Below are 17,653 nucleotides of genomic sequence, written 5' to 3' on the forward strand. Positions count from 1 at the left end.
GAGTAAGAATAGATATGAATTAGAACAAAGAGGTGACTGTCAAATGGGAATTCTGAATCTCTAGCACAGGATTAATCTTGCAAACTAGGCTTTGTCAAGTGAAACAGGGTTTTTAATTTTTCTCCACATGCATTAGCTTATTAAGAAACAGAACTGGTGGGTATGAAGTCTCCTATGATTGAAAGAACACAAAAGATATCAACAAAAGCCTTGCCATAATGGAACAGAAAGAAAGCTGGTTACTTCTGACCCAGAGTATTAGGGAAAAGAAAAGAGAGATGACAGTAGTGAAGGGGAGTCTTCAGACTCTAGTCATCCTGACTTTCCATCCCAACCCCTGCTCTGTTGTTGCTGTTTATCCAATTTTAACATTTATTTATTTATTTATTTATTTATTTATTTATTTATTTATTTATTTATTTATTTATGTTCTGCACTGTTCCCGGAGGTACTGCAATATGAGGTCGATGTGTGGAGTGGATGGAGCAAGCTCCTATTCCATCTCCCTCTTCCAAAAATAAATTTAATATAATGCCCTTGGATAGAGGACATATCAGATACTGAGCTGATAAGAACAGAAACTGTACTTTATCTTAGCCAAAAGGCCAAGAAGTGATCCAGTTCTAACTTTTAGAATGTCTACCTCTCTGTTGTGAGAAATAAAGTTGGTGGAGTATTCATGGCTTTTCACTGCACATGGGATCAACTCCTAATTCCTAGAAGACCTTGCAGTTGTCCCTTGCCACTTTGCACTTCGACTTTCGTGGCTTCACTGTATCACGGTTTTTTCAAATATGTTCTTTAAAAAGTTGATCGAGACAGTGAAAATGGTGCAGCGTGCGCTCAGTTGTCTGAGTCAATTATACACCCCTGTAATACAATTACAATTACAGCCCTGGCCGGTTTGGCTCAGCGGTTAGAGCATCGGTCTGCGGTCCGGAGAGACCAGGGTTCGGTTCCCGCTAAGGGCACGTACTTGGTTGCAGTTTGTCCCTGGCCCTGGTTGGTCGTGCGGTGGCAGCCACTCGATGTGTCCCTTTCACATTGATGTTTCTCTCTCTCTGTCTCTTCCTCTCTCTCCCTCCCACTCTATCTGTACAAAAAATGGAAAAATGTCCTCGGGTGAGGATAAAAAAAAATAAAAATAAATAAATAAAAAACAATTACAATTGCAATTACTGTACGTATGGACTGTAGGCCTATGTATTCAAGCACCCCAGGAATCCTTCAACACCAGGTTCAACCGCTAGAGTCTGGAATGGATTAACCATGATAAACGAGGGACGGCTGTATACGTTTTGGCTCTTGTGTTGAGATTTTTACATAAAATAGACCCAACCACAGTAGTTTAGTTAAATAGGGGACACCCTCCCCCACCAATAGTCCAGAAGCAGGCTATCCAGGACTGATACAAGTACTTGAGGAAGTCATGTAAGACTCAGGCTCCCTCTTACACTCTATTCTGCCATCCATATGTGTGGTTTTTGTCTTTATGGTCTCAATATGGCTGCTCCTTCTCTAGGAATTGTGCCCTCATTTCAAACAGTAATAAAGGAGGGGGGTGGGGGATGGCAAAAGGTTAATAGTCTCTGCCAAATGATCTAGTCTCTTTTCACCAGGAGACCCACACAGTAGGCTTCAACTTTCATCTCAGGATGGACAGTAAGGGTCATATGGCCCTTTTAGCTGCAGGGAGCACAGGGAGATCAATTTTTAACTGGACACATTTCTACATATGACAAAGGAGGAGGGAGAATGGGTACATGGGTATCGGGAAGCAGTGAGTCATGTCTGCCATGCTTCATTGAAGATCATGATTCCCTCAGCTCTCTACTATGCTCGAGTACATTGACCTTCCCATTCCTTGATTGTGGTGTGGCCATGCTCGTTCCTACCTCAGAGATTTTGCATGTATAGTCCTCTCTGTCTGGAATGCTCTCTCTCAGCTTTTCCAGTGGCTGGCAGCTTCATGTCTTTAGGTATCTCTCAAATGTGACCTCCTCAGAAAAGCCTTCTCTGACACCCCTCCTTTATAATCCAAAATAGTCACTCCTGCTTCAGTTATTCTTTTCCACATTAAGTTGTCTGTTTCTTTCATAGCACTTCTCCTAACCTGCAATTCCTAGTATATTTATTTATAGTTGATGTACCTCCTCTACAAAGTAAGCTTCATGGGAACAGGACCGTGTCCATCTTGTTCACAACTGCATTCCTGGCACCTAGGGTAGTGCTTGGTAAATAGTAAGTAATCAGTAAATACTTGTATAATAAAGTAAATGGAAAAAGGGGGGGAAATGGCTGGAATTCGTAGTTACTCTTATTTTTAGTATACCTATCAATTCTAGTAATCACATACACTGCTTTCCTATTTAAAAATATTTATTTCTGCCCTGGCCGGTTTGGCTCAGCGGTTAGAGCGTTGGCCTGCGGTCCGGAGAGACCTGGGTTCGGTTCCCGCTAAGGGCATGTACCTCGGTTGCAGTTTGTCCCCGGCCCTGGTTGGTCGTGCGGGTGGCAGCCACTCGATGTGTTCCTTTCACGTCGATGTTTCTCTCTCTGTCTCTCTCTCCCTCCCACTCTATCTGTACAAAAAATGGAAAAATGTCCTCAGGTGAGGATGAAAATAAAACAAAAACAAAAAACAAAAAAATATTTATTTCTCAGCATTTTTTACTGGCATCATCAACTATTAAAAGATGCCCTTAAAGTTGGCGTGTGCTTATTAAGTAAAAAAAAATAAATAAATAAAAAACAAAAGCCCTTAAGTTCTGATGATACTCATTTAATTTGGGATGTGGGTAAACGGACAATTATATAAAACAGTAAATATTTGAGATGGCATTTTGGTTCTGCCCGTGTGGACTGCAGCACATTACCCACTGGGTAAGTTCTAGCAGACCTGGGAGTACAGTCCATGAGGGGAGGAATCAGAACCAATAGTGGTGTAGTCCCAGTGCCATGGAGTCGGTTTTGTTTGCACAGCTGTGTAGATCTTTAACTCCACTCCAACCTGTCTCAAGGAATGCAGAATTAGAAGACTAAGGCTCAAAGAACTTCCCAAGAAAACTCCTGTTTTTCCCATTCTTTGATCAGAGGTTTTGTGTCTCACTGCCATACTCCTTTTGTCCCTAATGACTAATTTGTCAGCAGACTTTAAAATGGGCTGAACCTTTTAAACAGAACCTGCCTAATACATTTCCATTTTAAGCAGGAATTGATGGCTGATGACAACACTGAGAACAAACTTTATCTGATCAGAGGAAGCCAAATCCAGATATTTAAAACAAAAATCAAGTACACTTTAATAATAATACTCACTACCCAAAAGGACTGTCAAAGATAAGGCTGTACAAACACATTTTATTTAGTAATACTACTGCATTGAATTCAACTTCCCTGTAACAAAAGGCTGGAGACATTCTAAAGGGTGGAGTATAGACATTTTCTTTTTTTATCCTCACCCGAGGACATTTTTCCATTTTTTGTTCAGATAGAGTGGGAAGGAGAGAGAGGAAGAAACATCGATGTGAAAGGGACACATTGAGTGGCTGCCTCCGGCAGGGCCCAACCAGGGCCAGGGACAAACTGTAACGGAAGGTATGGGCCCCTTTCAGAAACCCAGGTGTCTCTTGACCACAGGCCCATACTCTAACCGCTGAACCAAACCGGCCAGGGCGGAGTGTGCTAAGGGAAAGGCACTGAGGGGTGTTGAGGGGTGTTAAGGCGGTGGGTGGATGATGCATGTGACAAGACCATTTGGGTTTATTGGTTCTTATAGGAGGAGAAACATTTACTTATTTATTTTATTCTCACCAGGGGACATTTCCCCCCCCCCATTTTTTGTTGAGGTTGAGAGAGAGAGAGAGAGAGAGAGAGAGAAACATCCACGTGACAGGGACACATCGAGTGGCTGCCACCCATAGGGCCAACCAGGGCCAGGGACAAACTGCAACCGAGGTACGCTCCCTTAGCGGAAACTGAACCCGGGTCTCTCTGGCCCGCAGGCCAATGCTCTAACCGCTGAGCCAAACCGGCAGGGGCAGGAGGAGAAACATATTTCTATCTTTTTTTTTGCCCCACCGACGCACGTATTTATTTTGTAACAGCTGCAAGAAATCACTGTTTTTCAAGAATCCGGGAGATGCGCTTGCCAGCAGCACTATTGTTTTCAGTGACCCTCTCAGCCCCACCCAAATTTTTATCTTTATGGCAGGAGGCAGTAGCTGCCGATTGAAGTTAGGCCCTTATCCTTCCACAGGGACTGGGAGGTGACACAGAGATTTCTCCCTGAATGTTTGCATTTCAAAGGGGCTCTCAGGTCTTGGAGGAAACAGCTCTAGGTGGTAGATTTACATCACAAAGGGTAGAGAAAGGATTTAAAATAGCAAGCTTTCGAAATAAAGGGGTCCTGGGCCTCTCTGCCCATCACTAGGTTTGGCCTGGAATAAACAAATTCTCCTGGTAGTCTAGAGTTTTTCTAGGCAGGCATTTTATGCTGGGGTGGGGGAGGTGGGGCCACTGGAATCATCCTAGGCACAACCCTTAAACTGCTAGAAGCCTGGTAGAGTTTGGTCAAGTCTCCTCGCGCAGTAGTTTGGATGGAGTCGTCATACAAGAGTTCTGCAGTCTTCAGAGCTGTACTCCTTAAAGTGATTCATCTGGCTTTTAAAAAAGCTGAAGTCTTAAAATGTCTATCTACAACACACCACTATAACATCGCATTATGTACTTAAAAGTTAAATATTTGCCACACTAATGAGATAAAAGATAAAGTCCTGGTTATAAATTGTTGCAAATTCCAGTTTGGCAGTTTATCTAGTTTTTTTTTTTTTTTGAAGGGAATCTTTTAAAGCTGATTTTGGAGGGAGGAAGGGAGGGGAAGGGATTGGTTGCCTTCCTTGGCGCCCCCACCTGGGATGCAACCGTAACCGAGGTAAGCGCCCTGCCCCCATGGAACCCGCGACCGCCGGTGCAGGGGAGGACGCTCCAACCAACAGCCTCACCCGCCAGGGCGGTTTGTGTAACTTATGCCTCGAGTTCCTTCGGAGTGTTGCCCTTACGTTGCCGCCCTAAGCTGTGTGCCTATTTGACCGCTGGTTTACGCCTCCACCGGTCTGTCCGGCTCACCCCCAGCAAAGCGTGGTGACAGTAGCTACTGCAGCGAACCACTTGGTAAAAACCTCAGCTCCGCTTACTGGGTCTCTTGCCTTCTTCCTTTTCCTGTAACCACTTATTCGGCTATGACTAGCACCTGCGTGGTTCAGCCCAGCAGCTGGTTGTACCCCTTCCTGCCGAAAACAGGACAAGCTTCTCTAAACCCCTCCCTGTCTTTTTCGTTCGCCCCCCCTTCCAGTTCCCGCTTGTCTCTCACCCGGGCTGTTACCCTCACCGCGCCCCAACAACGCCTGCGCAGACCGGAGCCGGAGAAGGCACCCGCCCCCAAGGCCTTACGGTCTTCGCTTTGCAGCGCAGCCGTAAAGCGCCGCCACGCACTGGGGGGTCACGGGGCCGGGTCGCTGTTCCGCCGGCAGCTGAGGCTGGGAGCTTCGGCGTCCCTGGCGGATCTGACTACCTTCATCGCACTGGGGGGAAGCGCTGGGCTGTGATTTTGGGAGGGCGCCTGGCCTCTGCGTGTTTATGAGACTAGATCTAGCTACTCCCTCACCGGGACCGGAGGGCGGCCGGGTCCTAGTGCCCGCTAGGTCCCTGGGGCCCGGGACTGGGGAGGGCGGAGGCTGCGGCCCAACTAAGAGCGACCTCGCTGCATGAAGCCGTCCGCGGGGCGCTGATGGCCGGACGCATCTTGGGGAAGACTTTAGTCACGGTGTCTCTCTCTGTGGCCTTGGCCACTGTGGCTGTCAAGTCCTCGGGCTTTCTCTGCGTCCGGGAGTCCAGGTATTCCCCCTCCTGGTGCTGGCTCCTCCCTGGTCCTTAGGTTTCGGGTGGGAACCAGCTTCCGGTCCGGCGGATTCTGTAGGCTTTGCTTGCGTCCCGGGTTTTTATAGCCATAGGGGTACAAGCTTTCAAAAAGGCTCAGACTGTTTTTATCTGCCCTTTTGAAGAAAACTAGTGCCATCCTTAGTAAGTCACCAATATTACTGTCCCCAGAGAGTTTTAATAGCACTTGTTTGGGTGTGGTGGTGTCCCATGCTATTTTCTTCTGGTTAATACTTAAAATATTATCATTAAAATTAATACATGCACATAGTTTTAACATGTGGACAGTAAATGGTGTAAAATGGAAAGTGTAAGTTGCCATTCTTCCTCTGAACCTCAGTGTAGGTAATGTATTTACTATTGACCTCTTTTTCTTGATTTGCCAACTCTGGATGAATTTAGGGATTTATTGTGTCTCACACTGCTTCCTACTTTAATTTTCCTCTTTTCAGGTTTTTATTCTTCGAGTCCATTGTTCAGGAATCACACGGTGCCTACTGAATTTACTCATTCAAACTTAAGACCTTTGCATTGTTAGCCGTCCCCTCTATGGAATTGTAAACTTTGACAAGAACCTTTTCTTTCTCTAATTGCTCTGTTTAATGGAAGCCTTTTCTTATGTTATGGACACAAAAGTTTTGAATCTATAAAAATGATAATTAGAATAAAAAATTACCTTCTATTTCCTGAATTATCTGTCTGTTTTGGGTAAGTGGTTCTGTTACATTTTGGTTCTTTTTCTTCTGTTTTTTTCTCAAACATCTGGTGGACACTGGTTATCCATTTATAGTTTTATTAATGTACATAATAAATATTGTTTTTTCTAAATGGAAGGACTGATTGAATATTGGCACCATGTACAAGTGTTCCTAGACTGGAAGGTTTCAGTTGAGTGTGTGTGTGAGCAGGTAGCTGGTGGACAGGCTGGGAACCTCCCTCTTACCTTTTCCCTTAGTCTGTACACTAGTGGAGCAACTTCTTTGCTGAGCATAGATGCCTTAACTTTATTTCTCAATGTGAACTGTAGAGATATGAAACCTAAGTTTCTACTGTGTTCTCTAACACCAATATTCACAATAAAAGACCTAGTTCTTCATTTTTCTCAACTTTTGTTTTTATCCCGAGGGGAGGGCAAACCTAATTGTTGCTGATTTTTTGTTTGAAGGGTGGGTAGAGAGGAGGACTGATTTCCATGGTTACTGTCCCACTGTCCACTTAGGACATTTGGGTCCACTTATTTCAATCTTGAAAACTCTCAGGGTCCTCTTGTAGGAATGGGATACCTTCCTCGAACTTTTGTGCATATTCTCAAATATAATTTGCTCTACTTTGGTTTGTAGGTCAATATGATTCCACCTACTTAAAATCTTTCTGAATTTGATTTAAATCTCTCATTTACTGGTGGTGTCCTATTCTCTCTCTTGCTGTGGACAGTGTTGCCTTTTATACATCTATCTCTTTGGCTTTGAGGAAGGAAGAATTTAATATCTGTGCTCTCTGGAAGTCACTAATGCTATTTTTTTTATGGTACGTGCCCCTAGCGGGAACCGAACCCGGGACTCTCTGGTCCGCAGGCTGACGCTCAACCGCTTAGCCAAACTGGTCAGGGCTCTAATGCTATTTTTGATAGCATGATGCCACTAGAACAATGTAAAGTTGCTTGGCAGTTATTCTTCATTTTTATAATTCTGGAAACCCTAGATCAGTGGTTCTCAACCTGTGGGTTGCGACCTCTTTGGGGGTCGAATGACCCTTTCACAAGGGTTGCCTAAGACCATGGGAAAACACATAGTTCCTGTTTTAGGAACTGATTTTTGCTTTGTAAAATGAACTTTAAAAGCTATTTATTCCCATTTGCTTGGTCAAATATTTTTTGTACCTATTCAGTAATCCAATAAAAGAACCTAGACTGAATATGTGTACAGTATATATATTCTTGTTCTGATCCCTTTCAGTGTATCACATTTGAACAGCAGATAAAAACAGCAGTATATATATGTAAGTACTTAATATGGTAAGATAAATAGTTTTTGAATTTTTGCTCTTTTTCTTGCAAAATTAAATATTTTTTTGAAAAGTAAATGATCAGGTTTGTAAGTTTATCTTGTCAGAGTGGTAGCAGATTTGTGGAATTGCACATGCTTATTGCTAAACCAGGGCACAAAGAGCCTCATACTTAGAAAACACTTTTGGTACTTGGTTGGGATAGAGTGGAATAAGATGTGTTTTCTATTGGGCATCTCATTAATATCTTTGACTTTTTTTCTTACCCTACTCCTAAACCATGAAGAATAACTAATTTTGTAATAGAATTGAGTTAGAGACTAGGGCCCAATATGTAAAATTTTGCCTTTCTGAAAATACATATGAAATCTATTTACATATATATATATTGCATATATGTTCATTTTTATTGAGTATGGATTTAGGGTGTGTGATGAAGATCTCATTTTGAATGTTCATTATTTGGATTTCCAAAGCTACAGCAACTTAGGCAAGCAAAAATCATCATAACATGAAAATAACGAATCTACCATTTTTAATGAAATTATTTTCATGTCAAATACCATCCTTTCACCTTACACTTTGAAGAGCCCCTCAGGGGTTATTAACTTTTTGTGGGTCAGGCTTTCCCTGACTATTGGGTGTTTGACAATACAGATGCAAACTGCGTGCAAAATGAAATAGCAGTTGTTTCAGTCTTTAAATAGGATTAGAGGGAGCAGCTTGAATTGCACATAAAGGTATAGACACACGAATAGGAAAGAATTAAACCAATTAAGAATGAAAGAAGGAAAGATAGCCCGACCAGTGTGGCTCAGTGGATTGAATGAACTGAGTGGTCCTGGTTTAATTCCTGGTCAGGGCACATGATTGGGTTTCCTGCTGGATCACCAACAGGGGACGTGCAGGAGGCAGCCAGTCAGTGTTTCTCTCTCACACTGATGTTTCCATCTCTCCCTTCCTCTGTCTCTAAAACAATCAATAAAAACGTATTTAAAATAATGAAGAAGAAAAGACAGTTTGGTAGTTTCTCATAGAACTTATATGATCCAGCAATCTCTCTCTTTGGTATTTACCCAAATGAATTGAAAACTTAATGTTGTCATAAAACCTTGAACACTGATGTTTATAGTTGCTTTAATGATAATTGCTGGAATTTGGAAGCAACCAAGATGTCCCTCAGTAGGTTAATGGATAAATAAACTGGTACACCTGGACAATGGAATATTGCTCAGCTCTCAGAAAGAAATGAGCTCTTAAGCCATGAAAAGACATGGAGGAGACAGGTGCATATCACTAAGTGAAAGTAACCAATCTGAAAAGACTACATACTTATGTTTTCAACTGCATGACGTTCTGGAAAAGACAAAATGAAAACAGTAAAAATACTAGTGACTGCCAGGGATTGTGGGGAGGGCAGGTAGAAATGAAATTGTAAAGCTCAGATGATGTTTTAGGGCTGTGAAACTACTCTATTTGATAGTGTAATGGCTGATACATATTATACATTTGTCTAAACCAGTAGAATGCATCCACACCAAGAATAAAGCCTAATATAAATTCTGGACTTTGGGTGATAATGATGTGAATGTAGGTGTATCTATTGAAACAAATGTGCCCCTCTGGTGGGGCACATTGATAGTGGGGAAGGCTCTGTGTGTGTTGGGGGATGGGAGTGAGTCTACATAGGAGCTCTACTTTCCACTCAGTTTTGCTGTGAACTTACATCTGTTCTAAATGTAAAAAAGAAAAAATAATAAAATAAAATCTGACATCTGCTCTAAAAAATAAAGTCTATTAAAAAAAGGGGGGCAGCCCTGGCCAGTTTGGCTCAGTGGTTAGAGCATCGGCCTGCGGTCCAGAGAAACCCGGGTTCAGTTCCTGCTAAGGGCACATACCTCGGTTGCAGTTTGTCCCTGGCCCTGGTTGGGTCATGTGGGTGACGGCCACTTGATGTGTCCCTTTCATGTAGATGTTTCTCTCTTTCTTTCTTTCTCTCTCTCCCTCCCACTCTATCTAAACAAAAAAATGAAAAAACGTCCTCGGCTGAGGATAAAAAAGGGGGAAACTTTTTTTTAGCCAAGGAAACTTGGCTACTTTAATTCACAGAGACAGGTACATGGAAAATAAAATACTATTGCTCATGTTAAAAAAAAAGTTGACAAGGCCCAGAAAGGATAGTGTTTCAAGAAAGAATGATTTGGCCCTGGCCGGTTTGGCTCAGCGGTTAGAGCGTCGGCCTGCGGTCCGGAGAGACCCGGGTTCGGTTCCCGCTAAGGGCATGTACTTCGGTTGCAGTTTGTCCCCGGCCCTGGCTGGTCGTGCGGGTGGCAGCCACTCGATGTGTCCCTTTCACATCGATGTTTCCCTCTCTCTCTCTTCCTCTCTCTCCCTCCCACTCTGTCTGTGAAAAATGTCCTCGGATGAGGATTAAAAAAAAAAAAATAAAAAAAAAATAAAAGAAAGAATGATTTGAATATCAAAGGATTAAGGGAGGTCTTAGGAAAATTTTGATGAAGCTTCTAATATTTTGGCCAAAATTATCTCCTATGATTTATGAAGGTAAAACAAATGAAATTTGCTATATTATGAAGTTACTTATATGAGTTTGTTGAAAACAAAATATTTTATTATTTCTTTGTTCTACAACTTTGTATATAGAGTTGGTCATAACCTAGCTTATTTAATGTAAAATTTATTTTTATAATTTAAAAATTTATTTTTAAAGATGAAACCTTAATCAAACTCCTTTTCACTAATTAAAACAAAATTTGCTCTCTACTTATGTGGCCTCTTCCTGTTAATTTCAGGAAAGGACCTCCTGTATCCTATGCCACAGCATATTATGTTGAGCTACAGCAGACATGCTTCTTGTTCTCCATTTGCTTAAAATCAGGTGGCACTCTAATAAATATAAAATCACAGTTGCAGTGATACCATGAAAAGTATACCAACCTGGCATGTCCCCTGACGAATCGAACCAGGACCTTTCAGTTCATGGGAATATGCTCAGTCCACTGAGCCATACTGACTGGGCAAGAATTTTAATATTTTTATAATTCTCACCCAGTGATATGTTTTTGTTGATTTTAGAGAAAGAGGAAGGGAGAGGGAGAGGGAGAGTGAGCGCGAGAGAGAAACATTGCTGTGAGAAAGAAACAGCTGTCAGTTGCTTCTTGTGCTCATCCTGACCAGAGATCGAATCTGTAACCTGGGTGTATTCCCTGATTGGGAATTGAAACCAAGACCCTTTGGTCTGTGGGCTGATGCTCTAACCATTAAGCCACACCAGCCAGGGCCCTTCCCCAACTTTTGTGCTAATAAAAGTAAACTGTCCTTCTTTCTCAAAGTAAATTCAGTGTAGGTTCCAATTAATAAGGTTTAGCAATATTTTCCAATTTTCATACTTGAAAATAATCTTTCCCAGATGTTGGACCTTTATACTAATAGTGCATCAAATTTGAATTTTCTAAAAAAATTTTTTTTTTTATCCTCACTCGACATTTTTTCGATATTTTGTTCAGATAGAGTGGGAGGGAGAGAGAGAAACATCGACGTGAAAGGGACACATTGAGTGATTGCCACCTGCACGACCCAACCAGGGCCGGGAAAAAACTGCAACCAAGGTACATGCCCTTAGCAGGAACCGAACCCGGGCCTCTCTGGACCGCAGGCTGATGCTCTAACTGCTGAGCCAAACAGGCCAGGGTGAATTTTCTGAAATTTAAGTCTTTGAAATTGAAAAGTATGTTTTTGGGTCTTTGAATTAGGTTCTTTATTTTTTTGGTATTTATTTAAAATATTTTCTTTTTTTCCCCTCCCAGAATCTCATTTTCATCCTGTGGGTTTCATCTTAACCACAGCATCATGTCTGGTTCTAATGGTGGTAAAGAGAATTCCCACAACAAGGCTCGGACATCTCCTTACCCAGGTTCAAAAGTTCAACGCAGCCAGGTTCCTAATGAGAAAGTAGGCTGGCTTGTTGAGTGGCAGGACTATAATCCTGTGGAATACACTGCAGTCTCTGTCTTGGCTGGACCTAGGTGGGCAGATCCTCAGATCAGGTGAGCGAATTAGCTGAGTGTAAGACTTTCAGAGAAAGTAATGGTTGTATTTGTAAGTTATTACTTTGACAGCTGATCTATTTTTATTTAGTGTTTGATTTTGTTATAACTTAGTGTACACATTTGCTTGAATTCTTGCCAAAGCTAGATAGATTGTCCGTGTTCATTTATTTTTTGGGGGGGTTTTATGATGACCATTCTAAATGGGTGTATCTGATTTGCTACTGAGTACTTTGTTTTATGAAATGACAAGTGGTACTTGTTTTCATTTGTTTTGACTAGGTTATCAATAGAACATAGCTAGTTCTATGTATGGTTGGAACTAGCTAGACTTGTATTTGAAATAGTGACAATATTTTTCAGAAATACTTTCCAAATGACTAAGAACAGGGTGATGATAAAATTAGTGCAAAAAATAGAAAAAGGATCAATAAAGGAGAGAGAGAACAAGGAAAGCAAAAAAAAAAAAAATCAAGCAAATAATGCTGTGACTAAAGTCATTGAAATGCTACATTGATTCGCATTTTATATTTAGGATCCTTTTAATAAATACAATGATAGGTTTTTTAAATGTGCTACCTATAAGCTAGGCATTGTACTAAATGTTTTATAAGCATTATTTTATTTTATTATAAGTATTCTGAAAGGCAAACAGTTTTACTTCTACTTTATAGAAAAACAAAACATACACAATAAATGGAAGCATTGTAAGTGTCCTTTGCATATGGTCACAGAGCTAGTAGCTGGTATAGCTTGGACTTGAACTCAGTCTGACTTCAGAATTTAAGCTCTTTAAACTACTCTGCTAAACTGCCTAGTTTTAGAACCCTTTTCTAAAATTGATTTAATGGGCAAATTTATTGTAAATCATAGTCCTCTTAAGGCATTATTTAGTCAATTAAGTAAAAAATTTTGCTATTTGGATAGATCTAGTATTAGTTCATTAGGTTGTTAAACTTTACCATGGACTTACTGCTGATATTTGATTTTGACTCCCATTTCCTTTATTTTATCTGAAGATGTGTTTCTAGCTTTGTGATAGTACTTGGTCTGTGAATTAATCATGAAGCTAACCTGTGGAGAATTTATTAGTTTTAAATAAGTTCCATTTCCCCCATTTTAGAGGATATACATATTTATATGTGCATTATAAATACACATTATACACAATGAAAATTAATGACATTGGCATGGGTGCTATATAGTATAAATAGAGGAAGATTGAATACATTTTCTTATTTTTCATTCAATTTTTTAACAGTTGAATATATATCACCATCTAAATCAAGCTTTATTACTAACATTAATGCTTTAATTATAATTAAGTTCATGCTTTTTTATTTTAAGGGTAAATTTCTGGAGTCCCACGAGGACTATAATTCTGGTTTTATCATTTTATAATTTCAACCATTTAATTATTTTTATTTGTGTGTCAGATGGAAGATTGGTTAGAATTTTTGAGAGAATGTATGGATTATTCAAATGGGAAATTATTTCCCAAACAGAGCACAAATATGTCTATGTTCCCTTACTGGAATTGAAGCAAGGAAAAAGCAAAACTTGTGTCAGAATTGTCCAGGAGCTATCCAGTGCTATACATCTCTTTATTCACTGACAGTGCAGTTAGGTCAGTGATTTCATAATGGCAAGGAAAGTAGTTTACATATATCTGTTTTAAAAATATTTTTATTGAGGTCTGACATAAATGCACATTTATTACGTGTGCAAGTGTAGCTCAGTAAAATTTTATGTTTATATAGCTCTGTAACTAATATTCAGATTAAGATCTAGAACATTTTCAGCATTATCTATTTTAATTTACATTACATTTATTATGAAGTTTGTGGGGTGAATTCACTGTTTTGTGGGTTTACGTTGATAAAAATTATAATCAGTTTACATTTGAAGCAATTAAAATTACTTTGAGACAGTAAAAGTATCAAGATATAAGAAGAAATCTTATTTTTGGAACTGTATAGGAACCAGTGATTGCCATAATTTCCCCACAGACAATTCCTTCTTGCTAATAGTAATATAGACTTCTTGTAGCATGGGAGGAAGTCCAGTTCTTCTACCATTAGTCTTTCCAAGAGGGATTATGATACATATCCTTGTATTATAAGGTTTTTGGTTAACTGATTTTTTCCCATCAGAAATTGTTTTGAAGGAGGAAGATGGATTTGCAAATGAAAACTAAGCTTTAAAAATTTTAGTTTCAGGGATACAGCTTCTTATTAATAACACATTGACATTATTAAGTTGTTGGTAGTATTGGACCATTATTTCTTATTTTATGTTGGCATTCTCATTACAGTGAAAGTAACTTTTCTCCCAAGTTTAATGAAAAAGATGGGCATGTTGAGAGAAAGAGCCAGAATGGTCGGTATGAGATTGAAAATGGAAGACCTAGGTAGGTACTGGGAATCGAACATTTTACAATAATGGGTCTTCAAAAGGTAGAAAATATAATTAACATTTATCAAGTGCTTGCATGTGCCAGACATAATATGGAAGAATTTATATATGTGATCTAATTAAATTGTCACAATTTCTCTGTGGGTGCATATTTCTAGTTCCATTTTTCCATTTATAGATAAAGAGAGAGAACGTAAGCAATTTACATATAGTTTGTAAGTGGCATAGGCAGGATTTTTTTTTTTTTTGTACGTGCCCCTAGTGGGAATCAAACCCGGGACTCTCTGGTCTGCAGGCCGATGCTCCAACCACTGAGCCAAACCGTTCAGGGCAGCATAGGTAGGATTTGAGTAACTGAACAAAAGATTTGCATCTTTTTGTAACTGAACCTTGAAGGTAGAAATTATTAATTGAATAAATTAACAAAGGATTGAAAATTGTATGTTAAGTAGTTATTTATTAAATGTGATAATGCCTTAAAGTAACAAATATCCAAACATAAGAGTAAAGATAAAAATAACCTAATGATGTGGTATTAAAAATCTGTACTTTTAAAAATGATTTTTCTACACAACTCCAAAAATTTTCATTTTCCTTAAAAAGATATAAAAGTTTAGAAGAAATGTAAAAATTAGCATGCCTCAAATAAAACAAAGGAAGGCTCACAGATTTGCAATCATGATTCTCACCTTATAAAGATATTGTAGTTTATATTCTTAGTTCTTCTAGGACAGGGAAATTGATAGTGCTCCTGTCAGTGTAACCTGATCCTTTAGTTTTGCTAAATTCTTTCTTTGGTCATAACTTACTAGCCGTTCTGTGTTAGTGGATCTTTTAAGTGAAACTGTCTTTGTATTTGACTTATTCGTTAGGTTCTTTCTTGGTAAAATATATTGAAGGATAAGTACACATATAAAAGGATAGGCAGCAAAGGCAAGATAGCATGTTGCTTAAGTCCAGACTCTTGAACTAAGAGAAACCAGTTCTAGCTTGCCTAAAGCAAAAAGTGGGATTTATCTCTACCCCAGGCTGTAGGATCATCTCAAGGAGCCCAAAGCAGAACTTCAGCTAACTTTAAGAAAGGGTGAAATTGGAAATCCATCAGGACTTTCTCTCTGCCTCATCTCTGCTTTTCTTTATATGTTGCCTTTGTTTTTCCTCTGCAAACAACTTTCTCCGCTTCTCAGGCTATAGGATAGTCTATATGTCTTTTCCAAAATTTGTAGTTTACAAGTTATAGGCATAGTCATCTCTAAACCGAACATTCTCTCTCTTAATATTGACTTTGATCATTTGTGTTCAAAGGTGTATGGTTACATGGAATAAAACAGTTATTGGCCACCCAGACCCTACTCCTGTAAATTTCAAAAGTAGAATTATTGTCACCTAGCCAGTTGTCTTGTTTCATCTTTCTGTCTTTATCTGCAGGTCTTGCTGAAATACTTCTAAGTCTAGTGTAAAACAATATAAAAATTCATTTAACTTCAATAATAGTAACGTAGAAGACCAGAGTAAGAAGAGATGGCTGAAAGAAAATTTTTGGCGAGTTATTTGCTTTTACATACTAGGAGGATAAAAGATATAATGTTAAATAGGTTAAGATTGCAGATTGGGCCCTGGCCGGTTTGGCGCAGCGGTTGGAGCGTCGGCCTGCGGTCCTGAGAGACCCGGGTTCGGTTCCCGCTAAGAGCACGTACCTCGGTTGCAGTTTGTCCCCAGCCCTGGTTGGTCGTGCGGGTGGCAGCCACTCGATGTGTCCCCTTCACATCGATGTTTCTCTCTCTCTCTCTTCCTCTCTCTCGCTCCCACTCTGTCTGAACAAAAAATGGAAAAATGTCCTCGGGTGAGGATAAAAAAAAAAAAAAAGATTGCAGATTGGGGTATTTTACTGATACATAATGATGAAAATTGATACAGAGCATTTTACCCTCCAAGACTGAAGACTCCAGTAAGATTGTAGGAGTATAGGTGAAAACTGAAACAAATTCTTATATTGTAGAACAGCTTTGGAAGTGATTCTGCTCCTGGATCAAGCCCAGAGCTTAACACATGCACAAAAGAAAAGTTAATTTAACAGTGTAAGGCAATATGTGCTCTCAGTGCTAGATAGTGATAGTGCTACTGGATTTGGGTGGATGGTGATGCTATTTTCTTCCTAGTGCTCTTACTACCTTTTATTGGGCCATATCAAGTTAGGTTAAAAAAGATGAACCCATTCAATTGATTTTGTTTTTTCCCCAGAAATCCTGCGGGACGGACAGGCTTGGTTGGCCGTGGGCTTTTGGGGCGATGGGGCCCAAATCATGCTGCAGATCCCATCATAACCAGGTAAAAACTAAAAAAAACATTTCAGTAGCAGAGAGCTAAGTGACTGGAAAAATACAGACTATAAACATGTGTTTACATATACAGATACAGATACAAGGTATATGCATGTATGTATATGTGTATTATGTGTTTATATATGCGTGTGTTTAGATGTGTTTGTATACATACATGTATTTATATACATATGCACACACACAAATCTATATATTAAAAGGACTTTATGTAAATTATAGTGATGTGATATAAGTGTGAAGCTGTAGTTTTTTGTTGTGTGAGTAGGTTAGGCATTATCTAAACAAAGTTAATTCTCCAGAGCATCTATTTATTCTCAGACTTGAGTAGGTGCTTTGGAGGATATAAAAAAGAATAACATTTCTAAATTTCAGCTCCCTGTCTTTGAAAAGCTATGGCTTCATTTGCAAGATGGAACAAATGAAATAAGAAAACATGTCAGCCCTGTTTGGCTCAGCGGTTAGAGCGTCAGCCTGCGGTCCGGAGAGACCCGGGTTCGGTTCCCGCTAAGAGCACGTACTTCGGTTGCAGTTTGTCCCTGGCCCTGGTTGGTCGTGCGGGTGGCAGCCACTCGATGTGTCCCTTCACGTCGATGTTTCTCTCTCTCTCTCCCTTCCTCTCTCTCCCTCCCACTATATCTGTACAAAAAATGGAAAAATATCCTCGGGTGAGGATTAAAAAAAAAAAAAGAAAACATGTCAAAGTAACATGGGTGATACAGGATGCTTTTGAGAATTAGAAGATTGGATGTGGGCATGATGATAGAAAACAGGCACACCTCAGAAAGTCATTATGAAGGAGGTAGTTTGGAGCTTGAGGCTTGGATGGGGGACAGGAGGAGGCCTAAAAAAAAGCTGTGTAGTAATACCTATTTGAGTATTGAAGGACAATGA

At 39.9% G+C, this 17,653-nt stretch overlaps 1 protein-coding gene and 1 non-coding gene across 2 annotated transcripts in view; one reads left to right on the forward strand and one right to left on the reverse strand.

The window, feature by feature from the left end:
• Positions 1 to 426: 426 nt before the first annotated feature.
• On the reverse strand, positions 427 to 617 carry LOC118620889. The gene has a single exon (XR_004957579.1). It is a non-coding gene; the product is annotated as a U2 spliceosomal RNA (small nuclear RNA).
• A 4,915-nt stretch (positions 618 to 5,532) lies between these two features.
• NUDT9 (nudix hydrolase 9) overlaps positions 5,533 to 17,653 on the forward strand; it is a 42,547-nt gene continuing 30,426 nt past the window's right edge. Inside the window, exons 1-4 of the mRNA XM_036278881.1 lie at positions 5,533 to 5,895; positions 11,766 to 12,005; positions 14,320 to 14,415; positions 16,662 to 16,748. Of these exons, the coding sequence (XP_036134774.1) occupies positions 5,789 to 5,895; positions 11,766 to 12,005; positions 14,320 to 14,415; positions 16,662 to 16,748 (530 nt within the window). The 5' untranslated portion in view covers positions 5,533 to 5,788. The remainder of the gene's footprint in view (positions 5,896 to 11,765; positions 12,006 to 14,319; positions 14,416 to 16,661; positions 16,749 to 17,653) is intronic.

Source organism: Molossus molossus, unplaced genomic scaffold (genome assembly GCF_014108415.1).
Source record: "Molossus molossus isolate mMolMol1 unplaced genomic scaffold, mMolMol1.p scaffold_m16_p_1, whole genome shotgun sequence".
NCBI classification, from domain to species: Eukaryota; Metazoa; Chordata; class Mammalia; order Chiroptera; family Molossidae; genus Molossus; species Molossus molossus.